At 36.7% G+C, this 27,718-nt stretch overlaps 1 protein-coding gene across 42 annotated transcripts in view; it reads right to left on the bottom strand.

Moving 5' to 3' along the window:
* The window catches only part of TCF4 (transcription factor 4), a 363,540-nt gene that overhangs the window by 44,386 nt on the left and 291,436 nt on the right, over window positions 1-27,718 (bottom strand). For all 42 annotated transcript variants that reach the window (XM_015122035.3, XM_077975074.1, XM_077975072.1 and 39 more), the window contains 2 exons: window positions 7,455-7,560; window positions 3,535-3,668 (listed from right to left, as the gene is read on the bottom strand). In XM_015122035.3, the coding sequence (XP_014977521.1) occupies window positions 3,535-3,668; window positions 7,455-7,560 (240 nt within the window). The remainder of the gene's footprint in view (window positions 1-3,534; window positions 3,669-7,454; window positions 7,561-27,718) is intronic.

Below are 27,718 nucleotides of genomic sequence, written 5' to 3'. Positions count from 1 at the left end.
ATTGGTGAGAATCTTTGGGCCCTTTTAACTTTATGTAAAACGGGCAGTAATTTGGGATTTGATGAAGGGTTAATGCTGAGTTCACAGAATAAAAGGAAAAATTAATCCCCACAGATTATAAAGATGGAAACCAATGAAATCCATGTAAATCAGTTATTTTTAGAGATTCGCAGAAAATTAGATGCTGAAATAAACTAATGAGATTTATAACTAGATTATTTTACATTAAAAACTATCTTGAAAACTACTGTCATTCAGAGATGTAATAAATACACCAGAGAATAATGTCTCTTTTAGAGGATTTAGGGATCAACTATAAGAGGTCCTCTTAGTCTCTCAATCCAGCTATTACTGTCTTTCCTGCTTGCTACAAAGGACATGAGGAGTGTGACAAAGTGTGAGGCTTTACATGCCCACTATTCATTCATTTTAACTTGTGATGCCCAAGAGTAGTGTATTTTGTGTCTAGTAACAAAGTAACTGTTGGAAATGTTTCCATTAGTGATATGCTGGTTGATAATTCAAAGATTGGAAAAATATAATAACTGGTGCACATAAATAAGAATAAAATCATGCTTTGGGTTTGGGCAGGATTTCGCAACCTTGGCACTACTGAACCTTGGCACTACTGATTCTTTGCTGTGGAAGCTCTCCCGTATATGACGTCATGTTTACCAGCACCCCTAGCCTCTATGCACTGGATTCCAGTAGCATCTAGTCCCTAGTTGTAACAATGAAAATGTCCCCAGACATTGCCAAGCGTTCCCCAAAGGGAAAAACTGCCATCAGTTGAGAATTACTGAAGTAAGGGTTTATGTTACAAAAAAAAATAAAAGACAACAGAACTTCCTTTAAAGGAAAATTCCAGATTCCTAGGACTGTTTCGCCCTGTAGTGCAAAGACCATGCCTAAATCATGCCAGACAGTGAGGACTCTATCCTGTTCTTAAAAAGAACCCTGCCAAGTCATTCCAAATGTAAAATCATCTACAACAACCCATTCCAAAGCTTAATTGCAAACTCCATTCATCTGAGTGATTTTGTGTGGGTATCTGTAACACAGTAATGATTAGCTGTGGGATTCTGTTGGACAGGCTAAAACTGTAAAGGGGATTTAAAGACTAAACGTTGGTAACTTGACAGTTGCTACTGAAAGTATGTGGATCTGAAGTTTTATAATTACACATTCTGTTATAACATGGCATAAAGTGATGAAGGCAATGATGTTTTTAAAATGTTTTATCTTTAGAGATAATATCAACTTGGCCAAATTATCCCCCAAATAATCCAGGAACAGCACTTAGCTTTTTCTTAAACTATCCCTTTGTTTAGTATGGGGCTAGCCAGATGCTAAGAATAAAATTATAAGGAACTACCATTATTTTCAACTGAAACGACACCAACTGCTACTGTATATTCAAAGTATTCTCAGTGTCAGATTCTTCTAAGTCACTTCAGTAAAAGACTTTCAGATGGTTAAATACTGCAAGTACAATGATAACTAGATACAATAATTCAATAGTTTCACTAACAGTGGGAAAATTCATTAGTATACGTTACAAGATAGCTTATTCATGTCCCCTTTAAAACAAAAATTCTACTCTCTGAAATCTGTTAACTGATCAGATGAAAAATGAAAATCCTGTGTTTTGTGATAGGTAAATGGCATTGCAAATATAGCTTCTGATATAGCCTATTGGGTTACTACTTCAAAATGCTCTTTTCTCTCTGGTTGATAATACTGTTTTGGTTCTGTAAGACTTTTTCTAAAAGGAATATAGTTGGTTTCCATTTTGAAATTACACTCTTTGTGCATGGAAGCACATTTTAAAGCTGCTTCCCAAGCAGTGAACTGGACTAGGATAAAATCAAATCGCCTAACTCAAAACTCTCAAGAATGACAGGAAAAGAAAGAAACACAGAAGGGAAGAAAAATTAACGTCAAATGGGCAACTCTTAAAAGAACTGAAATTCCAACATGCTGGTATAGTGCCTAAAACTTTTATTTGTAATCAAAACTTTCCTTGCTCATAGGACACATATAGTTTTGACTGATGATGAGTTCCTAGAGAATTGGAAAATGATGGTGGAGAAATGAAAATTTTAGCCAAAACGAATTCTAGCATAATAATAGTTGATATAGTTGACATTTCTCTAAGCTTTCACTCTAATATCTCCAAATAGGAGGTGGGTGAAGAGAAAATTTGAAAACAAGTCATCTGCTATTTACTGGAAATGTGCTGAAATGTGAGATAGTTTGTGATTTATACATTCAGTCTTGGGAGATGATACAAAAAGGCCCATTCCATTTCCATTGTTTGCCTCTCAGGAATGTACAGGCTAATTGACTACTAAGGCATCTCCACCACTAGGAACAACTAAATATGGATTTTCAAGGATATCAGAAATCTTAACTTCTGGAATTTTTTTGATTATTGGAGTAGGATATCAGATCCTGTTTCTTATATGTACTGGTTAAGCAAAAGAGAACAAAGACCACATGAATCCAGAATGACTTCCTTTATCAGAACAGAAAAAGAAACCTATGTGTGGATATGAGAAGAAAAAGGGACAAATGCAAGATGAAGAGTAGTGGTGTAAGTATCACCTAGGATCACTGGATTTCCCATATGCTTTCACATTTGTAGGATTTGAGGTTCACATATTAAGCTATGTTCTTGTACAAGGGATTCAAATTTCATCTTATCTGCATCCCAAATCTCACTCAAGATCTAGGCTCTTTCCTCCCTTTAATGACAGACTTAAGCTCAACAGTGGATTCTGGGCTGTGGTGACATTTAAGGCTAGAAGAAAGTCAGTTGAGTTATTTCCTTCAGGATAAAGAGACATACTATGATAGATGAATGTAGGTGATGGACAGAGTGCAAATGTTTAGTAATGAAAGACTTAACATTCTAGAGCCCAGCAGTTTTCACCTGGAGTGAGGCAAAACACAGTATGAGTGGCAGGCTAGGATGGGAATCAAAATACTGAAAAATGGGAATCTGATCTATGTAGAAACCTCATGCTTTCTCTTACTGATGGAAGTCTACAGAAAATATAAACTTCTTCTTTTGGATACATCACAACAGGCCAAAGCTGACATAAGCCAGTCAAGGGGAAATTAAATGCTCCTGGGTGATGCATATAACCTACTGACCATCACTCTGCCCTCTGCAGTACATCCTTTGAAACTACAGATAGCAAAAAAATGACCAGGAACCACCATGTTAAGATTTTGCAACTTAAATAAGTATCTATTTATGTACTCAAGGAAGCTGACATTGTGATAAAGAAGGCACAGAGCAAAACACAATAAACAAAAGAACAATGCCAGAGAGAATCTGGAAGGATTTACAAAGGTGATCTGATCCTGTTATGTCTTTGATCACAGAAAGAATACAACTTAAGAACAATGGGTGTGTGCAATTTTTGCACTTATTTGCAGAGTCCTTGTGTACATGCACGGAAAGACAGAGGATGAAGTATAATAAACTAGCTGTGATATTCCCATTATCGTGTACATCTGCCTTACCAAACGTTCATGTGGATGCAGGCTACAGTAGCTGCTGGACTGTGGAATATGAGAAGAGTTGCCCAACATTCCTGCATAGCCAGGCTGATTCATCCCACTGGAAGAGCTCCAAGGGTCACTGCTGTGATGGCCATCTGTAAAGGACAAAGAGAACCATGACTTTCTGAGGCATTCAGCCTTGCCTTATAGAATAGGGTTTTTTCATATACTTGAAAATGACTGCCTGTTGTGTTATTCATCTTTGTGTTTGTTAGCTGATTACATCAGAAGACAGTCATCATTTCTTCCCAAGTGGCTCTATATTGTCAAACAAATATAAACACTTAAAGTGTTCTTGGTAAAAATTCAACTGTAAAAGAACAACAGAGCATACTTCTACCACGAATCATGTCAAGTCAGCAAGGTAATTACTGCTAAAGGAAACATTTCTTAGTAAGTCTTCTAACCCTTTTTTCTATGAAAACCAACTAAAAAGTTAAATTGTTCCTAAACTTTGGGGTGAAAAGTATTTGAGAAATTACAAAGTTGACAAGTTTTAAAAGCATATAAAGAAGTATTAATTTTAAAAAATCTTAGGTTGAAAATGTTTAATTTCATTTTTAACATAGGCAATAGAATTAAAGTTGGAATTTTAATTATATTATGGCATACAGAGAAGATGAATCTCAAATATATAGTTCTTAGGATATTTTATTTGTATTTTTTGGTGTATAGCTATACAGCTATCTTAAACCTTCAGTAGCAATCCAAAGGGTACACACATGTACTAGGTGGCTATTATATTACAGATAATTTTGAGAGTCTCTGGATTTTATAAAATTATTTAAGAATTATAGAGGTTTAAAATTATATATAAAGTATCTTTCAATATGAGGTTAACCTTTTGTTAACACCATTATTAAAAACATCCCTACAGATTTTTTCATTCTCTGGGCCTGTTGGCCTACAGGTTATTATTAATAATTGCTATTGTTAAGGTTTGGTTTCCCAAGCTTAAGGGAAAAGAAGATCTACATTACTGCTAAATTCATTCATTTTTTTCTTTTTTTCAATACTTTAACAAAAAGTATTGAGTACTAGGTATATACCAGGCCATCAGCTGGCTGTTAAATGTATAGCAGATATTGCTTCCTTGAAAATAAGATTATTTTTACCATAACATTTTATTTAATAAAGGCCTATTAAAAAGTTAGGAAATAGAAAAGTTAAATCTGACACTGTATTTCATGAAGCTCTTTTTCACTGAGTTCTTAAATCCGGAAGTTAGAATTTTGGAACTGGACTCATTTCAGATTGGGGGGAACAGTTTGTAGATTCCTCTCTTTAAGAACCATGCAAGCAAAATCATGTCTGTGATTTTGACAACTTCAGAGTTTTAACTAGAAGATGGAAATAGAAGTTAAAAATAAGAGGCCACAGTAGTGAGTTTACAATATGCCCCAGACAGTTTCTGAATATCTTTCACCTTAACTGCATATTCCTTCAAGTACTGAATTCTCAGGGCACCAAGTAACCCTCTACTGAAGGGAAGCTGATATGGGACAGGACCGTGATGCAACTGCTTCTGTGGCCATGATGTGAAAACACAAGATTTTTAAAAAGTTATCATTCATGTACTTGAGCTTTTGTCCTTAGATTACGAAGGTTTAAATATCACCTTAAATTCAAATATGAAGTTCAAGACCACTAACATTTTAAATAGATGGCACACATGACAAATAAATTGAAAACATATACCACTGAACAAAAGTCTCCTGACAATGTGATACACTGGGTGGCAATGCATTTAGGACTGTTAACACAGAATACTCTGCTTGATGCAGACTTATAAAAATACATATTCTACATAAATTATGCTTTTCACAGTAAATTAATATTTATCACATCCCATGATCTTGGCATAATGTTGTTTTGAAAGAACAGAATTAGACGTGTGCAAATTAATTGTGCTCATCATAAATGTCAACTCAATTTTTTTTTTTTTTTTTGCTTTTTGGGTGTGCATATGCAGAGAAACAAATTTGTTCCCCATATTTTGGGTGGTCTGCTAGGGAAAGGAGCCTACTGATTTAATTTACCTGGCCTACCCAGCAATGTGCACCCTTTGAGAAAGCCACTTTCCTGGGCAGATAGAAGAAATGTATCCTTCCACCAATTTTTTCAATCAAAATCTGTTTTGTGTAATGGATCCTTGAGTTGCCAATCTCTGTAAACACCTGTAGGACAATATCTCCCACTGCTCACCAAAGAGGGGACTGATGCTGAGGTAGCTACTGTTTACAGCTGAAGGTGATAAGCTTTTTGTCATGGCACAAAACGCATCCAGGTGACATAGCCTGCTGTGTCCCTTTGAGAGTTACACCTAGGATGGGTCACAAAGATAAAAGACTTCTGACACATGAGCTCTATTATGTGTGGAACAACTTCTCTCTATTCCCAAGGGAGCCATTCCACCCAATTTTATAAATTTCCATGGAATTTCACATGTGAACTAACAAACTAAAAGAGCTAACACACTGAAGGGAAGGAAGATTAATATCTTTTAATGAGAACGACTTTGAGTGTGTCCACTATAATCAGGCTGCTTCCCTGGCACTCTCTGCCCCAAATGTGCTCCCCTTCCTGTGACATGGCCCTTCCTAGAGGTGCATAAAGAAAGAAAACCCATGGCCCGTAGACAAGGCTTATACAAATAAGGTTTTCATACCTGGGCAAAAAGAGTTAAACTTTTGCACTCAGGGGTTCTTGGTAAATTCCTCATCTAAATTCAGGGCATTAACTTGGTAACAAGATAATTACATTAGAAATAAGTGCCACACACATATCAGGATGGAGTCCTTAGGAGCATACTCCAAGTGGTTCATTCTTGAAGTAGCTGCTGTCATTTCAAACATCTTGGTCTTTTAAAAAATTTATTTATTTATTTATTTATTTATTTATTTATTTATTTATTTTTTGAGACGGAGTCTCGCTCTGTTGCCCAGGCTGGAGTGCAATGGCACAATCTCGGCTCACTGCAAGCTCCGCCTCCCAAGTTCACGCCATTCTCCTGCCTCAGCCTCCTGAGTAGCTGGGACTACAGGCACACACCACCACACCCAGATAATTTTTTGTATTTTTAGTAGAGACAGGGTTTCACCATATTGGCTAGGATGGTCTCAATCTCCTGACCTTGTGATCTACCTGCCTTGGCCTCCCAAAGTATTGGGATTACAGGCATGAGCCACTGCACTCGGTCACATCTTGGTCTTTTTTGAGCAGCAGAAAGGTATACGCTATCCGTGGCAAGACTAAAAGCTCAGTGTAGGGACACACATCCATGTATTTAAACATACTGGATAATTCTGTATTTTCTATATTTGTCTTCTCCCCCAAAAGTTGGGTCTTTTATCCTAAACCAGTTACTATGTTGGGACAGAACTTTCACCATGTAATATTCCAGTCTGTGGTAGGTTACTTCATCTTGGAGCCTTGTTCTTACCTACGAATTAGTAAGTGGATGAAAATTTTACGTAAGATTATACATTAGGCCAACTTGTTCCCAGCTGGCTAAATCCAGGATGTTCTAAACATACATGAAGATGAACCACTTCTAAACTAACAGCTACATCGTCTTGGGGATGGTGAATATGCTGAAATGGTTGGTCATGCATGGAAGACCGGCAGGAGCATTGGCTCTAAGTGAAGCAGATCAATCTAATCTTAACCCATTACTGCTCAAAGGGGTTTAATTGTAAAGAAAGGCCTAGTACAGTTTTAATTAATAATCAATTTTTAAGGAATTCAATTCCTAAGAAGAGTATGACTTCAAAAATTCTACACGCGTCTACTATTCCACTTCTTTTGCCCTATCTGTGACATTAAGTGACCCAGGAAGATGCTACCCTGTGGCCTTTCCCTCAGAAGCAGCAGCATCTTACCTTGCATGAAGAAGGAGCTAGGGAAAGTGCTGGTTGCTGGTTTGGAGGAAGGATAGCCTGGTGAGTCCCTATTGTAGTCGGCAGTGCTTGCTGATGGAGCATAGACCTGAGGAGAAAGAACCAACTGAGTTTTGCTTTTTGCATTGACCAAAGCATCTGAAGTTCCATTCTTTTATAAGAAGTAGGCAGAAAGTGCTACATTTCTACTCTTTCCAGTTTAAATCTGAACAAACCCTAGAAACAGTGCCCTTTCTGAACACACTAAAATAAAAACAAAACAAAACAAAACAAAACAAAACAAAAGCTCAGTGTATTTGTGTGAATAGAAAATAACCAGGTGTGTTATATTCCAGTCGATGTAAACCATGTCTAGCTGTAAATACGCTGTATAATGCCCATAGGGTAATCCTGTGAGTCTAAGCACTTCTTTCTTTTTCTTCTAAACACAGATGGTCCATAAGCATGTAAAAAAGGTAAAAACAGAAAGACCTGCATCAAACCTCTTCAAATGGTAGAGTAAAAACTCTACCTTTCAATTAAAAATTTCACTTTTACAGAGAGGAGGTAGGGAGGGGAGGGGGGAGCAGACAGAGAGAGAGAGAGAGAGAGAGAGAGAGAGAGACAGAGGGAGAGACAGAGAACACAAATGAACTATCCAAACCACAGAAAATGATAAAGATATCTTAGAATATTAAATTCCCACAGTGTCAGCTTTTTGCAGAGATGCATGAAAAAGGCCATTAAAAGCCTGGATCTACATAAGACCACCAACAATCAGCGTATGCAAAGGAAGCGGGAGGAGGGAGCCCTCCTTTTTCGTGCTTATTATATTTGTGTGTACAATAAACTTAAAAAGTGTGCCAAAAACCTAATTTACTTACATTCATTTACTAATACTCATGAGACTTGGGAAATCAATTCTTTATAAAAATAGCCTGTGTATTTTCTTGTTTATGTTTTCTTTAAACAGGACAGCGTATTAGAAAAGCACAAATTCATAAGGTATAGTTTAACTTCAATTGGTTTTCCCCCTTGCCTTTTCTGCTAAATATAATTTTTTTAAATCCCCATTTTCTTTTGCTCTCAAAGTTCCTCTCTCCAGATGGTCAGAAAGACTGAAACACTGTCATCCTCTTGATGAAAATGGATACCTTCCTGCCTCCATTTTGAAGCAGGCAGCAGCTCACAAAATTGGCAGTGAGCCTACAGTGATATTCACAGGTCACAGTAAAAGGAAAAGAAATTCATCAATAAAAAGGCAAGTGCAGGGTTACCAAAAAATAACTCTCATTTTTTTTACAGTGCACACAGAATAAACACCCCAAGAAAAAATTATATAATTGCTCTCAGAACACCATGAATCATAAACTAAGCATTAATACAAGGTTTAGGATTTCACAAAGCATAGGTCCACAGAGACAGATGTGGGAAAATATGCATCTACATCCATACATCAAATAAACGCTACACATGCCCCAAAGTGCCCTTGAAAATTGGGAGGTCCTGGAGCTTTAAAAAAACAAAAACAAACCAGAAAAGCCCACTCACACTTTAGAAAACAGGGATTTTTCTTAAGGCACTAATGGATATAAGCCCTATATTTCATTGGACTTTATTTTGTGATTTTCATCACATTTTAAATGTATAAACGGTGATTTGCTTCTATTTCCAGAGGGCTTACAGTAAGGAAAAAAACTTTTTTGAGTATTTTTAAGAAACAAAGAATAAAACTTTGGCTAGGAATCCAAAAACAAACCAACAATCTAAGTTCTATCAACCAAATCTCAGAATTTTCTTGAGAACTATTAACTAACAAACAGTTTGTGAATTACTACTAAAGGTATTTAGAGAAGGTCTTGAGAGAAAGCTAACAAGATGAAAGAAACATCACGGGAAAAGGGGAAATTGAAAACTGACAGAATGATTGTAGTGTGACTATAATATATCTACATGCTATTAGGCTGACAGCAATCTGTCCTCAGTATTAACATAAGCATAAGCTAAGTGTACTATGGAATATTCCCAAATTTCAGAAATCAATATATTTATTATAAAACTAAAAGGAATCTGTGACCCATATTATTAAATCACCTTACGTTTTAAAACAATATCTATTTTTTCTATATACTGTACTTTTAATTGCATATTCTATTACATTATCCTTAAACATATATATCATTATGTCAACACCATTTGATGACACCTAATTTTTTTTTTTTTTCCAATTTGGATAGAATTACTTGGCATTGCTTTTGGAAGATAAGGAAAAATCTTTGGTTAATTTTGGTTATTTACAAGGAGGCTACCTTGACTATGAATTATAATCAAGCTCAAATATCTAAGAGTAGGTCACTTACCCCAAGTTCATAAATATTGGCTGCATGGAGAAGAGTATCTATGGGCTTGAAATGTTTTTAGGTTATATTATACTATGCAATTTCTATTCTTCTGCTGTTGTAGCCAATTCAAGACTTTTTAGATAAGATGAAACTCTTTGTTAATAGGCAATGGACCACTGTTTATAGTTTTTTGTATAGACAATTTCTACATATTTTATACATTTTCTTTATATAATAATTTACAAATCAGGTACAATTTTATTCATCTTCCATTTAGATACTTTATCATTCTTATCTCAAAAGTTATTTTCAAGGTAAGATCTCTATATTTTTATTTATATAAATAAATAAATATCACATATAACTATACCTTTTTAGAGAAGGGAACCAACGAATTTTAGTTCAACCTCCCACATTTCAAATATAAGAAAACTCAATAATGAAATAGTCAAAGAAACATTACTCTTTTCACCGTCTGACAGGGTACTTTTATTTAGAATGGTGGCAGAGATATAGATGGTATTTACGAAAACACCATGATCATAATATTCACAGTTCAGTTTATCTCTAATGGTTTAATCTTTCATAACCTGGATGACCAGTAAACTGCTTCATTATTTTTACTTCAGTTAACTCTTTTGCCAATTTCTCAATCAAGCTTTCAAAGTATGGGTTTCAATAAGGTATTTGATATTGACATTAAATTCAATAAGAAAAGCTCATATCCATTCAGTTTTTGGTGAAAAGCTCATATCCATTCAGTTTTTGGTATTATTATTCTAAGTATATAGAAAGTTTAACAACACAATTGTTAAATAAAATCGCTTCATTTAATCAATAGAATAATAACAAACATCCCAGATCTCTTCAAAGAGTTGAAATTATTTTTAATGACTAACACCAGAAAATGAGTCCAATCTAACATGAAATAAAAATCCCAAATTCTAGTACCATGTATTGGAGTGACCCCAATGATGAAATATGAGGAAAATCTAACAAGAAACAAATACCTATCCTTGAATTTTTCTCCAATAATATGCTTAGATCAAGGTGATCGCTGGCATTCTGATTTCTCCCACAAGAGTAACTAAAGAAGTGTGAAACTTTTGTTGTCGAAACTGGAAATGGAAAGACTTGGTGAAACTCATAGCTCACAGCCCTTTTAGTAAATTATTTGTTGAGTAAAAGCTTCATGGAAAACTGGTAACATAGTATATTTAATATGCAAAGTTAGCGCCATTATCTCTTCTCTTATAATCCTGAATTTAGCAGACAATCATACATATAGAAACCCTGAGTTTAACAAAACTCTCTAGATAACACAACTTTGAATTGACAAAAGTAAAAAAAGTTTTCATTTTACAGATTTAATTTTCTTTTTTGTAATCTGAGAAGTATTACAATGGTACATTAGCTGTTCCATTCAATGTTTCCAACTATTCTTTCTGCACTCATCAAAGAAAAAACAATTTAATTTTTTCTAAATGAAACCTGTGCCTAACAGAAAAGAACAACAAGCAAGCACAGAAACCAACAAACAAAATGAAACAAAGGTATGCCTCCTACTCTTTTCCTTATGAGGCTCTCATTTTTACTGGTCTTGGCATATCAGTTTCACTTATGGACATTTTAAAGTAATAATGATTTCTCATTTGTTTAGGGCCTCTTGTGGAACAACTTTGGTGGCAGGAGTTTCACACACATTATATCTAACCTTCAAAATGATCACACAAGGCGGATATTATTAATAGTATCTTTCCTATTTCACAAGGCTGACATATCATAAGAAGGTCAAGTGTATTGCCCCAAACCAGCTTGGGTCTGACTGCGAGTTCCACCATTTATTAACCAGGCAATTTTGGACCAGTTACTTTTAACTCTGGTCTTCGGGTTCCTGCCTGTAAAGTGGAAATGACAATGCCTGCTATGCAAAGTTCTTGTGAGAATGAGATGGTATAATGTGTGTAAAGAAACTGGAATGGAACCTGGCACAGATTAATCATACAAAAAACATCAGACATTAGTTGAAGTCTTGTTGCCATTGTTTTTATTATTTGGACAAATGTGACTTACGAATGTTAAGCTATCTTTCCAGGTTACACATTTTTCCAGGGGTAAAGCAAGGATGTGAACTGATCATCAAAGTCTATGTTCTTTCCATTAAAAAAAAAATTCCTCGCTTTTAAAGGGCAAAAAAGGTAAAGAAAATCTATTTTAAGCTACTAACATGAGGCTATACTTGAGTCATAGTTTATAGAAATAGTCTTGTGGGGTCTGATAATGACCTTTTAAGAAAACAAAATGTCAGCCAGGTGCGGTGGCTTACATATGTAATCCCAGCATTTTGGGAGGTTGAGGTGGGCGGATCATGAGGTCAGGAGTTCGAGACCAGCCTGGCCAACATAGTGAAACCCCATCTCTACTAAAGATACAAAAAAACATTAGCCAGGTGTGGTGGCGGGCACCTGTAATCCCAGCTACTCGGGAGACTGAGGCAGGAGAATCGCTTGAACCTGAGAGACAGAGGTTGCAGTGAGCTGAGATCGTGCCATTGCACTCCAGCCTGGGCAAAAGGGCAAGATTCCATCTCAAAAAAAAAAAGAAAAAAGAAAAGAAAATGTCATAATGCATGTTATGGTGAAATCAAGTACATGTTAAGTAACCTGCTGCTTCCTGAAGGGGAAACCTTAACTCCGAGGGAATAAAGAAAAGCGGCTTCATATCACATCGCCGTATGTGGTTGGGTGGTAGCCAACTGATTGCCCAGTAGACCTTTACTACTTCTCCACATTACTACCCCTTCGTGATTCTGCCAGTACCATCTGAATATATAATTTCCAAAGAAAAATCAGTTCAGAATCACTGAAACATTGTAATTGAGGCTTTCAGACCCTTCAAGAGAGTTACTGTATGTTCCATGGAAAGCAGAAAACAGCAAAGCAGAATTGTGCCACAGACGCCAAAGTACTAGCTAGGCTCATTCAGTAACTCAGGCCTTGGGAAAGTTCAGAAATATTCCCAACTGCGACAGTTAAACACTCAAATGCCAAGAGTTTACTGTGTGCCACTGATGTCCACAGAACTACCCTTATGCTTTGATGCTTCTCTCAGCGTCTATTGGGAAAACATACTTGTAGGTGATTAGCTTACTATTCAAGAAACTGGGTTGGTCCCTCAACTCTTAATATTTTTTGAAGGACATAGGTCTCAGTAAGAAAAATGAATGGTTCCAGTGCAGTGATACGTCCATATTCAGAAGAGTTAAGATGGACCCTGTAATTGTCCTATGTGACCAAGATGAAGACATTGCTAGCTAACCCATAAACAAGGAGAAGATGTACTCAGAGGAGACAGCCTCCAGACAGTACATATACAGATTTGGCAGGAAACTAGAAATCACCCAGCTCTGGAGTCTGACCGATTAGGTTCAAATTCCAGCTCTCACAATTCCTTGCAAGGACATAACAAAGCAATTTATCTCTCAGAACCTCAGTTATCTTATTTGTCAAATGAACCATTGTTGTGAGGATTAGGGATAATATATGTCAAGCATAATTCCTAATCTGTCATGGGCACTCAATAAATAGGATTATTAATTCTATCTCATAAGAGGTACTCATTACTTATAATTATTTTTAACAATGGGTCTAGAAAGCTGCTGTCCAACTGGCAGTCATTAGTAATATGTAGTTATTTGAATCAAACTCAACCAAAGTTAAGTAAAATTAAATGTTCTGTTCCTCAGTCACAGTAGCCATATTTCAAGTTCTCAACAGCACATGCAGTCACTGGTTACCATACTGAACATCACCAACATAGGACTTTCCCATCACCACAAAAAGGTGTACTGGGGAAGTCCCAGTGTAGAGCCATGTTCATCCAAGAGGAAGGCACTGGGCCATGTTTGCCACTTGCTGTCAGGACAGCTATCACAGTAAGCCTAACTCATGTAAGACTTGCTCTTCCTTTAGGCTGGGAAAGCAGGAATTCTTCTGGAGTGCTAGTGGGAGAGGCAAGTTCTAGGTATCCCTGCTAGGCATGTAACTGCTGTTCAATAAATGTTGACTGTAATGAATGGCAGGATACTGAGATCTTAGCTTTATTTATTATATTTAGAGTCCTTCGTACTATTGCATATTTCTTAAAGTCTTTTTTTCTAACCATCTGCCAAAATACTTGCAAGTTGTGCCAAACAACACACCATGAAAGAGTATCTATGACCCCAGGTTTCTGGATATGTAAGAAGTAAAAGGAAGAAACTCTTAATCTGCAATTTAGACCTTGGCCTCTAGTGTTTTTGACAAAGAAATTACAGTTAGACATGGTGTGATCACTTTTTATGGACAATAAAAGCTGAATATATTTTTAGCTTTTTTTTTGCTGTAGTGTTTACAATACTGATAATTGTAATTATCAGTATAATTGGGTCTCTCTATTCCATATTCTTTCTTTGTTTTTAGTACTATTAGTCAAAATCTTTTTCTAGCTTTTTTTTTTCAGACGTTCCTTTCTCTTTCATGTTACTTTCACATCTGCTGCCCCCTGTCTTGCCTCTTGGCATCATCTTTTTAAAGCTCAAATGAGTTCAACTTCGTTTTGTAAAGGAGTCAAAGGAAGAGGTGAAAGGACTTACCCCAGGGCCTGGACAGAGCCCAGGTTCCTGACTTCTCTGCCAGTTTTCCTGGCATTCTCCTTCCTAAAATCTTTCCTAAGTCGCTAACTTAAAGATTCCAATGGGCAGTCAAACGGCATGAAAGATTAGTCAAGAAATGCAAGAAGTAGAGTTGTGTAATGGCAGTTAATCATACTCAAAGGCACAGGACAGTGCAGGTGAACAGTCCAAGACTGCAAACAACCAAAAACCAAACCAAACCACAGGATTTAAGCTCATTCACCTCCCATATTTTCAGTATTATCAAGTCAAGGAATATTTACTAACGGAGGAAGAAGAATCCTCCTTCATGCCCAAGTGATGGCTAAAGGGCGATTTCCATTATCAAATAAACAGGAAATGTGCTTAGAAATAACACATACATGTCTTAAGTATGTTGACAAATAGGAGGGTATTTCTCATAAATGGAAACATTTCACCGGTATAAGCTGTTAAAATTGTGACACTTTTACTCCATCTAAATCAGTTGGAGTATTTAAAAGAATTAATCAAGTAGTTCTAAGTGCCCCAAAATAATTCATGGTAAGAAGAGTTTTACTCCTCAAATTCTCTTTTTTGGTAGTCTAAAAAAAAGAGTATTTCACAACTATCAAAAAGTGTAAAATGTACCATTTATATGTATGATTTTCATATTTTATTTTTACTAACTGAGCAATGACCCATCTTCCCTCTACCAGGACGCACCACAAAAACCTACGAAAAAGAATATACATATTTCCCCAAAAAGAAATTCCCTGAGCATCTTACTATATTTAGAACACAAATCACTTCAAATATACATCCATATCTATACACCCCATCACAAAAATCATATAATTTTCTCAGCTTCTAAATATCAGCTGAGTCATTATTCATTCATGAGCACATTAAACCTGAGGCTAAATCCTGTAAGTGAATTTCAGCCAAGAGGTGTTTTTCCCTTCTCATCCACCAAATTTCCTTTCCCGTTTTAGGAAGTCGCAAAACGGTAAGAATTTCAAGCTCCTTCCTTGTTTGTAACTGTCAATCAAATTACAGAATGGAAAAACATCAAGAGGATCCAGGAGATGGCACCAGGAAGCAGCAGGGACCTGGGCGATCCACAAAGGAGCAGGAAAGGCCTGAGCAGGCAGGGATGGCCAGAACACAGCCCTGCATTTCTCTACCAGTGCACTCAGCCTGCAGCAAGCTCAGCAAAGGCACAGTAAAAAAAAAAAAGTGAGCTGTGCCGATTTAAGTGTGTGCCTTCTGTGTGCAAAGCATGAAACCCTGGCGTTCTTCGTGGCTAGGCAGCCCTGCCTTGTAATTTCTTCTCTTCAATCAAAAGTCAACAATATTCGCTTACGTTTTTCATATAGCTGGCTGCAGTATATTTTTCAAATTGAATTTCAAACTCTAAACAAAAATGAGTCAGTAGCCTTTGACATGTATAGAAATTTCCAAGGGGGAAAAAACACTGCTTCAATTAAAACAAAAGAATTTAAGACAGAACCACTAATAATTAGAAAGAATAATATGACAAATTAAATCTGCAGAGTGGCTCATTATTTTGGAAGTATTTTCAGTGAGTTATTATTCTAACTCTGAGGCAGCAAAACTTCCAGGAGAGATGTCAGTGGGCTCACTCTGCTATGACGTCATAGTGATGTTATAGCTATAGAACATTTGAGATTTAAGCTATTTTCCCCATTATCCTACTGAATTCCTGCAGCCATCCCAGTGACATATGCAGGGATCACCAATGAGAAAAACAGAAAATAAGTCATTTTCAGAAAAGAAGTCATTATTTATATCGTTTACACCCATCAGCTGTATTGCAGCCAAACTGTACATACACTCATTTTGCTTACATACAAACCCTTTTGTTTCATTATCATCCCAATTTTATGGCTAAGGGATCTGAGGCACAGTGAGGTTAAGCAACTTGCTTAAAGTCAGGCAGCTAATAAACTGGCAAAACTAAGATTCAAAACCATGTAGTCTTGTTTTGGAGTCTGAGTTTTTAAATACTACAACAGTATCTCCTGGTAACTAAGAATTCTCTCCGTGGTGCTCATGGACTCCTACCACAACCCAGCTTTGTAGAGTCCTAGGTCCCCTATACTGCCTGGCCATTTAGCAGCCTAGAGCTGTTTTGCCCATAGAGAAGAACACAAGGTCATCTCAGTCAGGGCAGCACAAAGGAGGTTCTTGTGTGTTACCGCAAGAAGCAGGACCATTCATCTGTCTTCCAGACATGAAGTTGAGCTCAGATGCAACAGGTATTAAAACACTTGTTGAATACTACTAGAGATGGAGAGAGGTGAAGTAATTGGCTGAGAGTTACACTAGGGTTTAGTGGTGAAACCAGACCCATGACTAGATACCAGCACACTAAACTCAACTGATTAAAAACCACCAGATTATTATCTGAAGTATTAAAGTGAAGTATGAATACAGTCTTGTCTATGCGTACTAGCCTCTGGCTCCAAACACTTCTTTTTATTTTTACACCTGCATTTCTCTTGCTCTTGGCAATAACTGAGCAACATTCTGTGTTTCCTATTACTTTCAACATGGTGTATCAGAGGAATGCCCACTGCCAACATGATGAGTACCTTGGCCCTAGCTGAGAGTGCCTTAAACTGATTAAGTTACACCTGGCTAAAGATCTCTTGAAACACTTAATTGCTTAAAATTTGGTCCAGGTGAAACCCTGACTTCTTCCTGGTTACACTCCTTATGTTACTTATTCATGTGGGAGTTGGCTTCATTACCAGGCTCAGGGTTGGCACAGATAAAAGACTGCGGATGCTAAGCACATCACAACTCTAATATGTTCTAAACACCTAACTAAGTTGTTTCCAAACTTTTATTTACCAAATGCACTGATGTGCATGTGAAGAAAGTCAAGGTAATGTTAAGGAGAACCTGATATATTATTTCAATTAACCATTATTGCTTCTGGTTATCTTAAATCTTAAACAGATGTGACTAAATTATTTTTATCTCTGTTTACACCTATCATATCAAATTCATGATTGTCAATTATGTCTAATAGATCATCTCCCATCTCAACACTTTCTCCCCCTTTAGCAACCAATTGCTTTTTGTTTTAGATGATGACTACTGTTTCATTAGGAGGTGTTGGACATCAAAATAGATTTGGTTATATCTGCCAAAAAATAGCTTTGTGACCTCTGAAAGCACTGTTTTATCCATTAAATGAGGGCACCACGTCTTCCAGATGAAAACAAATTCTATGACTTTACAATAAAGACAGAAATTAATTTTAGGTTTACTCCAATGTTGATTGTTATTTCTTCTATACCCTATTGTACACTAAGAAGGCCTGCTAAGGATAGCCAGTTGCAGAAACAATAAGGTAAAAACAGCATTACCTTAAAAAAAAAAAAAAGTGCAGGTGTGCTTGGGCAAATGTGTATGTGCATGTAATGCCTGGCACAGAATAGGTTCAAAACTTTACTAAGTGCATGCATGCATGAATGAATAAACACACCACACACGAGATACACGTCAAACTAAGAATAACATCATAACACAGAGAAAGATAAACATTCATTGGTTCTGCCAAAATAGACTTTAGTGCATTCCACTTCTCTAATGTGTTTAGGGCTGAGCTTTCTTTAGAAAATGGAATTACCTATAATGGTCCTAAAGATTTTAAGAGCACCATTCCCCACCCTTTCCCTTTGAACTCTAGTCCACAGGTTGATGCCTGAAGCCTAAAGCTGACATGCTTAAGAAAGGACTTAAGCTCAAATAAATTTAGATGCGATTGGAGTGAACAAGTTAATTTCATTGCTGCAGACTTTTGTCAAGGTATATTACCAAGAGGGGTAAAAGCCTACATCCCTGGAAGAGTTTCCACAGTCACAAACCCACTTTTCATCACATCTCCAATCACTCCCTGTCTTTGGGAAATGCTGTCACAGTTCGTTAGCAGTAATTACACTTCAGTTCAATGAGGTCTCAGATCTTTTTCCAATAATCAATTTTTAGAAAGCATTTTTGGAAAGCAGAGAAGGTATGAGGGTACTGAGAGGGTGTTAAAAGAAGGGAAAGCAGTACAAAGAAAAATGCTAACTACATTATAGTTTGACCTTTTGCACACAACCCTAAAGGCGCTCTTCTTATTTCTGCAGTCCCGAATGTCTTTAGTGCTGTGTTTGTACCTAATAAGCACAGACAGCCAAAAAGCCATCATTCTTAAGTACTTATTCCTTCCCAGGAAGCAAGAGCAGTCAGGAAGAAAGTTGCATGAGACACAAGCAGAAAGTCACACTTTGAAGAGTCGACATTCAAGCAATGAAAAGACAGTGAGGCCAAGATTTTAACAGACATAAAATGATAATAATAATACTCAAAGAAACATTTCACAAAAGAAAATACACGGGTACTTCTCTAGATATATTCCTTGATCTTGAATTTAATTATGTAAAGGAAATTTGGCAAAATTCTACCATTAGTCATTATTAAAAGTTCCTATCTTCATAGTATTTTAAATCAAAAGGACTTTTCTCATCCATTATCTTCTTTAATCCTCATTTTGAGATGGATTATCTATCCAAGTGGTCAACCACGCTACCCATCTTATACATTCGGGAACATAAGCTTGGAGTGGGTTAAGTGCTTTCCTTTTGCCATGAGTCACATGACAGAGTAAGGGCAGGAATGGGGTTATAACCTAGGTCTTTTCACTCGAAATCCTCAGTCAGAAGTTAGCACTTGATCAGAATATCCTCCCAAATCACCTACTGTCTAAGGAATCTGGTGGACAACTTCTCATATTTGTTAAAGATATCTAATAGTGCTAAGTAGAGTTATAAATGAATGCTGCTGTGCTTTGAAGCATCAAACTTAACTCTGGGTGCTTTAAACAGATGCCTTCATCTTCTGCTTACCAAGAGAATTGTTATGAACAGTGAGTTTCCAATCTGGTAAAGTTTTGAACAGGAATCACTGCCATGGTACACTGTAAAATTGTTACCCCATCTTCCCTTTCATAAAGCTGAAAAAAAGTATGAATTATCATTTTTCTGTCAAAACATACGGCCCTAACTACTTTCAACTGAAAACAAAAGCATGAAATAATTACCAAATGTATGACTCTGTGGCACAGATTGAAATGAAAAAAGTAAGTATGCAAGTTGTCAACATCTATGTCCAATCAGATGCTTCTCTGTCTGTTACCCATTCAAATGCCCACCCTCTTCCCTCATGCCCAGGGCAAACTTTTAGGTGAAATCAACCAGCAATATTTCACTAATTTAACTCAGAGCGGAGCTTTTAGCTAGCACAAGGCTAGGTGCTTTGGTAAATTACATACAAAAAATTAGAAGGGCAGAATTTTCACTAGGAACTAGTTGGGAAATTTATGATGTACAACGAGCAACTAGAAAATGTGATAAAGTGAGTCGTCTTTTGTACAAACCATATGTGCTAAAGAAATGTAAAGGAAGTTATCCTATAGGGTTATTCAAAAATATTTCTTAAAGGAGGCGAAAGATTAAGAAGGGCAATAATATTCCTGAAATAGGACCAGAAGAATAAATGATCAACAATAATTAGTTCATGACTTCAGGCATATTTAAAACATAATTGAGTTGGCTTTCTCTAAAATTTTAGGTATGTTTTCATTTGATCGAATTTTTTCTTAATTCAAAAAAATGTGCTACTGGCTACCTCAAATATTCTTCCGGAATGAGGAGGGCATAAATAAATGTGAACAACAGCAATTTCTTTAACAATAAAAATTATAGTAAGAATGACCCTTTCATAATTCTTTCCAAGAAATGTAAACTTTGTTAATTAAATTACTTTGTTCAATAATTTTGGATTTTCAAAAACAGAAATGTAAAACCCAGATGACTGCTTAAAATTAAGAGAAGCAGTTTAAAATTCTCAGTGTTGATGAAATTAATGAGAAAATGTCTTTACAAGAAGAGCAGCAGTTTTACACAACAAAAGGCTCCGTCGTGTAAAATCTAAAAAAGATTTCTGTCTTGTCTTCCTTGATAAATTAGCATCTAGTGAGAATTTAAGAGAAACATACAGAAAGGTTAAAAGAAGCAAGGAATGTTTCCTATTTTTCTTTTTCCTGGCAGAGAAACATTCATTAAAATAGATAGTTCTTTGTTTACATAATTAGGAAATATTAGGTCCTATGTCTGGAACTTCCTAATCTATAAATAGACATAAATGAATATGTGTGTGTATATATACACACACAAATATGTATGTATATGTATGTATATATGTATATGCATATGTATATACACATATATGTATACATACATGTATATACACATACACACATCCATTTATACACATTATGCATCTATATTTACACATTATTTACACACATTATACATACATACATATGTGTGTGTATTTTTAGCGTGTATGTGTGTGTATGCCTGTGTGTGTATATAACATCAAAATTAAAGGTTTATAAAGCATAGAAGTAGGGGGATGGGAAGGAACTGCTTAATGGGTACAGTTTCCTTCTGGGCTGAGGAAAATGTTTTGGAATGAGACAGATGTAGTGATTGCTCAACATTGTGAATGTGCTAGATATTACTGAATGGTTTACTTCAAAGTGGTTAATTTTACATTATGTGACTTTCACCTCAATTAAAAAACCAAAATAACACATAGTAGCAGGCCCTTAACTTACATGTTGTCCTTCAGAAAAAAATATCAGCAAGGGCCCATCTGTAGGGAGATGGAATTCTAGTAGAGAGGACAAGATGACGGCCAAATTTCTTAAGCAGTAAGTCTTGTTATCAGTTGCTACATGGAACATTTAGGTAAATAATGTAGCTATTATTAGGAGAGGAGGCTGCCTTTTCGCTGAAATAAAAACGCTCTCTTAGCAAAGTCACTCATGTTCTCTTTGTTAGCAAACTCAATGTTCTTCATTCTACCGAGAAAATGAACCTACGATTTTTCCCTCATTGCCAAAATGTCTTAAGAGAGTCAACTGGCTATAAATAATGATCCCTAATGTGCTCTACAGAGCAGGAGACATCTTTCTAGATTTGGTTCCATCATTAATAGATGGAGGTCTCTCAATCTCTTTCTCAATCTTCAATATTTATTTGAAAAATGTAGTTCATAGCATTTGCCACTGCAACAAGACACTGAGAAAACACTGAAATAGTAGGGGCCCTAAGGTATTTAATTTGTAGAGCATGTCCAGCACCTTAATGATGCTGAAAATATTTTTTGATGTTGATGAACCTCAGTGTTCTTAAACTGAAAGTTTCTTGACATATGGATAAGCTATTCAGCTCTTTTTTCCAGTAAGTCCAAACAGGATTGTGTACTAACAGTATAATATGGAGGGGAATACGGAACAAATATTAGGGAAGAATGAGCTCAATTTTCATTAAATATATTTAATCTTCTAAACTTTCCAATGACTTTTTTTTTTTTAAAGAAATTCATATCTTGGCCAGGTGTAGTGGTTCACGCCTGTAATCCCAGGACTTTGGGAGGCCGAGGTGAGCGGATCACTTGAGGTCAGGAGTTCAACACCAGCCTGGCCAACATGGTGAAACTCCATCTCTACTAAAAATACAAAAATTAGCTGAGTGTTGTGGTGGGCGCCTGTAATGCCAGCTACTCGGTGGCTGAGGCATTAGGATTGCTTGATCCCAGGAGACGGAGGTTGCAGTGAGCTGAGATTGCACCACTGCACTCCAGCCTGGGCGACAGAGTGAGAATCTGTCTCAAAAAAAAAAAAAAGAAAGAAATTCGTATCTTATGTGAATTATCCAGGTCATATCCCCTGATAAATACTATGGGCTCCTTAGGAGCAAAGATTGTGGTTTAGAGCACCTCCAACACAATGGGTTGCCCAAAGCAGGTACCCAATAAATAGGAAACAAGGAAGACAGCCAAAGCAGAAGAGAACCAGTCCTTCCCTTAACTTACAAAGTTCATGCAGCAGAATTTTAGGGTTGAAGGAAAGTATACATCATGCACCCTTTTTCAGAAAAACTGTCCTCTGAATCATGAGTGGCTTCCATAGGTGTCGTGCATGGGGTGAACTTCCGGCCTTGTACCAGGAAGAAGATATCATATGGAGATGACCCAGATGTGAAAGGTATCAATGCCGCAATTCCACGGCTGTCCAGCATTGGATGTGCAGAATTTCTCAAGAAGCTCATCCATGTAGAATTTACGAATATCTTGGAGTTGCTATATTTGTGATATCTGTACCTCACTTTCTGCATCCAGATTTTATTTTTATTTTACTTTTATTATTGTAGGGACAGGGTCTCACTATGTTGCCCAGGCTGGTCTCAAACTGCTGGCCTCAGAGAATCCTCCCGCCTTGGCCTGTGTCCAGATTTTTAAAATAACAGTTGCAAGAAATTATAACAAACCAAGAATCAGTTTATGACTTTAATCTTCTTCCCAAAATTCAGAAACGTAATCAGAAGTCACAGGCAAGTAAAGACTATGCATCATCTTTGATGGTGCTTCCTACTTCCGCTGGATGGAGCCTCAAAAACAGGTTGGACTGACTTATAAGGAGGCACAACACAGAATGCAAACCTCAACCTGCAATGACTGCTTGAAAAACTCTTCCATTTCACCTGCCCCCTAGTTCTTCCTGTTCTTCATCCCACTGGCCTACACTGCTCATTTTGCCCTTTGCATGTGGTGCACCGTGTGTTGCTGTCTTCTGTTTTATATTTATGATCTGTTTTCTGAAATCTCCCAGGCTGCAGGTATGTCATTCTTTACTTGGTCACTCCCTATGTCTGGTAGATAAGATACTTGATGCTCATTTTCCGGTGATGAGGAGGATGATGATGACAATGATGATGGAAAATTATCTTGCAATGCCTGTTCTCCAATTCTTTAGCTTCATTCCACATCCACTACTTCCATGAAACTGCTCAAGACCTCCTGGATGCTGCAGCCAAATGTCACTTTTATCTCTCATCAACATTTGACACTGTTGACAATTTCCTCCTTCTGGTTAGATCTGCTTCCCTTGGCTTCTCTAAGTTTTCCAGGTCCTCCTATCCCTCTGGACTTTTAAATTCAATTACTTCTCAGGCATACCCATTTGAAAGGCTCCTCGTCACATTCATGATCAAATCTTAAGTCGCTTTTTGATCAGGCCACTATTTTATCTTTTCAGTCTCACCTTTTACTGTTACCCTTTTGCACCATAAGCTCCAGGCATTCTGAACTACTTCTGGGTCACCAGATATGCCATGTTCACCTCTGCTTCCAGTTATAACCCTTGCATTTTGCCAGCTTAATTCCCATTCATCCTTGCACTTCACTTCCTCTAAGGCTAAATGTGGGCTAGTTGTCCTTTGTGTATCTACCTTCAGGAGCCTGTACTCCCCAATCCATGCATTACCAGTCTAGGTTATAATAGTCTGTTTGCTTATCTCATGCTTGTCTTTTTCAGAGTTATATTCTAACACCTCACTCATAGTAGGCATTTGATAAATATTAGCTGAATTACTTTATTCTGTCAAACTTCTTGCCACCATCTGAGTAAAAGAGTTAGGAAAAGTATATTAAAGTGTTTTTTTTTTCTTTTTTTAAACAACCAAAATAACTTCTCCTGAAATAGGAAAGAAGAAATCTACTGCCTCTCTGTAACTCTCTAAAATTGATCATCTCAGGTGATAGTGCTAGTCCAAAGAACAGATACAGGATTTCATCCAAGCGCGTGTCAATGACTTACCATCAGTGGAACAAGCCTGAAGCTCTGGCTATTTTTGTTCCTTAAATTCCCTGTGTTCTGCTCCTGTACTTAAAGCCAGATGCAGAGGAATTCCAGCACTTAGAATCCCTCATGTTAGCTCTCTTGAGTGCAATGTAGGAGAGAGAATGAAAACTTCCACTGCTTAGAAGTCCACAGAGCTCAGGGGTAAAAATGAGCAGGAACTTGAGTCATGGTGTAAGGGTGAGAGTCTACGATCGGGCTTCCACTATATGGCTAAGAGAGGGCATCCTTCATCTTCATCATGTTTTATCTGCAGTGGTTTTTTACTTCAATTTAATAGCAATATTGTCTTTGGAGCCAGTTTCTTAATAATGATACTTTTCTTCTGTTATATGCCAGCCACACCAAAGAGGGTCACATCAGTGTGACTGCTCCTAAGGTGAAATGATCTGTGGTGTTTTCTAAAATGGTCTGAGGTGAACAAACCAGGTAAGAAAATGCTAAGATTTGCATTTCCTTGAAATGCAATGTTATTTTTGAGCTCCTAATTGAAAAAATTTAAACTGCATATAATTAAGTGTGGGGGAGTGTACCAAGGTGGCTCACATTTAGGCACATGGTAAACTGATTTGCTGTTGAACTAGAAGGCTAATATTAGGAATGAGAGAGCCAAGCCATGCTTTGTGTTTGTTCAATGTCTCATACTATTTTTCAAATGTCATGGGCTCAGCAAAACTCAAAACACATTTTCTCAGCACTTCTCTCTATTTTTCAACCCATATGTATTTTGAGAGAAGTTTAATTCATATGTTTCTGATTTATTTACATGCAAGTCATCAGAATGTTGTTTTGTAGGAACTATTTGATGTCCAGAAAGCCTGTTGAGTCTTTTCTTTGAGGTTTTTTTTTTTTTTTTTTTTTTAATCCCTTAGGATCGGGAAGCCATGATTTCCAAATAGGAAAAAAAAAAAAAAAAAAAAAAAAAGGCAAGCAAGCAAGCTAGCCAGCTCATCAGAATCCCCAATATTTTTTCCTCAAAGGTTCAAATTTTGTTTAACAGTTAGAGCACATAAAGTCTGAGTATAATTCTTTCATTGGCAGGTTTGTATCGTACTGTATTTTCCTGCTCCTCATTGACACTGCCGTTCTTGAAGTTAGTAATGTCTTCCTTGTGGATATAAAAGTACATATTTGCAATGTATGAATAGCAAGAATAGATCTTAAAGGTAGGTGGTGAGCTCTTCAAACACTAAGTGAATGCATTCTGTAACATGCTGTCAGGGCAGAGGGAGGGGGTCTGGGTATTAAGAGAGAGGAAAGTAGTTAGCTCCTCTCCAGGAGAGTCCTATGAAAATAAGCACAATTTTTCATTCCATTAGGCATTGTGCTGGCATACTCTTTCCTCAATTTACAAATGTAACTCTCTGATTCAAGTGTGGTCTGATAGTTGTTTGTGCGCATTACAAATTATAATATAATTTTATAAATATTTCTTCACTTGCAAATAACTACAAACAAAAAACAAAAACAAACAAAAAAAGAAGAGAACACTAGCAATTTTTAGGACTTCCAAGGACAGTTAGTTTGAGTATCCCTACATTGAGATTTTTGGCAAAAGCGGTATCCTTTTTTAAAGAAATAAGGTTTAAGACGCTATATATTACACGTAGGAGGGCTTTTATCTTTTAACATTATTGATGTCTACCTAAATTTGATCATTTGTAAGTTATATTGAATGTAGTAATATTTTAGAAGACTGGATTTTAATAGTAGTGGACACCTTTTTTTTTTAAAGGTGCTGTATATAAAAAAGATTGGCTCCTCTGCAAGCTTTCCTAAATTTCAATCTGCAAACCAAATTAATATTGGGCACGAAGCATCTAGCCGGTATCTAACACTATCTCATGCCTCTGTAGTGTGTCTCTACAAATATAAACCCACATTTCCCAGCAGACTCTTTGTCCTCTGTGAGGCGAGCCAGATTAGGAATGCTGGTTAATCTGAGTGAGAACTGAAAGATTTCTACCTATGCTTCCTTTCAAGGCTGAGATATCTCTATTCCCTAAAACTCTTTTCCATTTTCCCATTTCAAAACGAGAATGGTGTTAGGGCTGAGAAGATTCAAAAAAGTCTTCTCAAATCAAATATCTCTCCAGCACAGCTGCTGTTAAGTGACCCACCATGTTCGAAGACAGGCTCACAACCCATATACTATGGCGTTTTTGCTATGAGCCCCCTATACTATATATTTCAGGAAAGCAATGTTTTTAGAAAAAAACCCCAGCAAATTAAACTTCTCAGTACATCACTCTTCAAACACAGTTAACAGTGGCATGAGCAGGAAACAGAAATGTTATCTTAAGCTATCACACTGAATGATGATTTAAGGTTATATATGTGTGCATTAAATATCAGGCAAATAGCCAAATAGCTACCATTAAAACATGTGACTACAGCAAATCGATTAATTGCCAGTTGCTCTGAATTCAAACATATCTCTGAAAACACCTCGTTGTATAAAGATCGTGAAATAGCAAAATATAGTTGTCATCAAAACTCTTTAAAAAATGATTATTTAATACATCGATCTCTACATCATAAGGGGAAAGCTTGAACAAAGATAAAACAATCTAGCCTTATGAAGATACACATTCAGTAACCATTGTAAAGATATGGTCGGTTTTCTCTCTAGAGTCGATCAGATAGACATTTCCCTACAATTTAGGTCAATAATTTAAGTTTTTAGTTTTCACTACCTTTTGATAAAGATCAGCTCTAATATAAAAATAAATACGAAGAAGCATGTCAAACAGTGTGATTAGGTTTCAATAGCTGCCTGTCAGAAGTAATAATTCATCTCACATTTAAAAACTTTTCTTGGCCAGGTGCGGTGGCTCACGCCTGTAATCCTAGCACTTTGGGAGGCTGAGGCGGGCGGATCACTTGAGGTCAGGAGTTCGAAACCAGCCTGGTCAACATGGTAAAACCTCGTCTCTACCAAAAATACAAAAAATTAGCCGGGTGTGGTGGTGTACACCTGTAATCCCAGCTACGCGGGAGGCTGAGACAGGAGACTCTCTTGAACCTGGGAGGTGGAGGCTGCAGTGAGCCAAGATCACGCCATTGCACTCCAGCCTGGGCAACAGAGTGAGACTCCATCTCAAAAAAAAAAAAAAAAAAAAAAGCTTTTGGGGGGCATGTTTCTGCTTTTTTTTTTTTGGTTCTGGTTTGCTGGTTTTCAGTTTAAAAGAAGGAAGACGTTGATGGCAGCATTTACTCATGAGATACCACATTATTGTTTCAAACTGTAGAAATTCCTAATTGTGAGTAATATTTTGAAATGCAATAGCCGAAGTGAAAAAAGTCAAAACCTCACGGGCTACCCATCTTAGAACAGATTATGAGAAAGGTAAATTTGAAAGCATTATAGAAAGATGTTACTTTGAAACAAACAAACAAAAAATGTTGCTGGGTAACATTCAAAGTGTCTACAATGTTCTTTTCTCCTCTTTGCCTCTCTCCATTCCCCAATAGTAGACCCTGCCTTGGCATATTCACAGATGCAATC

This window comes from Macaca mulatta, chromosome 18 (genome assembly GCF_049350105.2).
Source record: "Macaca mulatta isolate MMU2019108-1 chromosome 18, T2T-MMU8v2.0, whole genome shotgun sequence".
Taxonomy (NCBI): Eukaryota; Metazoa; Chordata; class Mammalia; order Primates; family Cercopithecidae; genus Macaca; species Macaca mulatta.
This window is presented reverse-complemented; position numbering and strand designations above follow the sequence as displayed.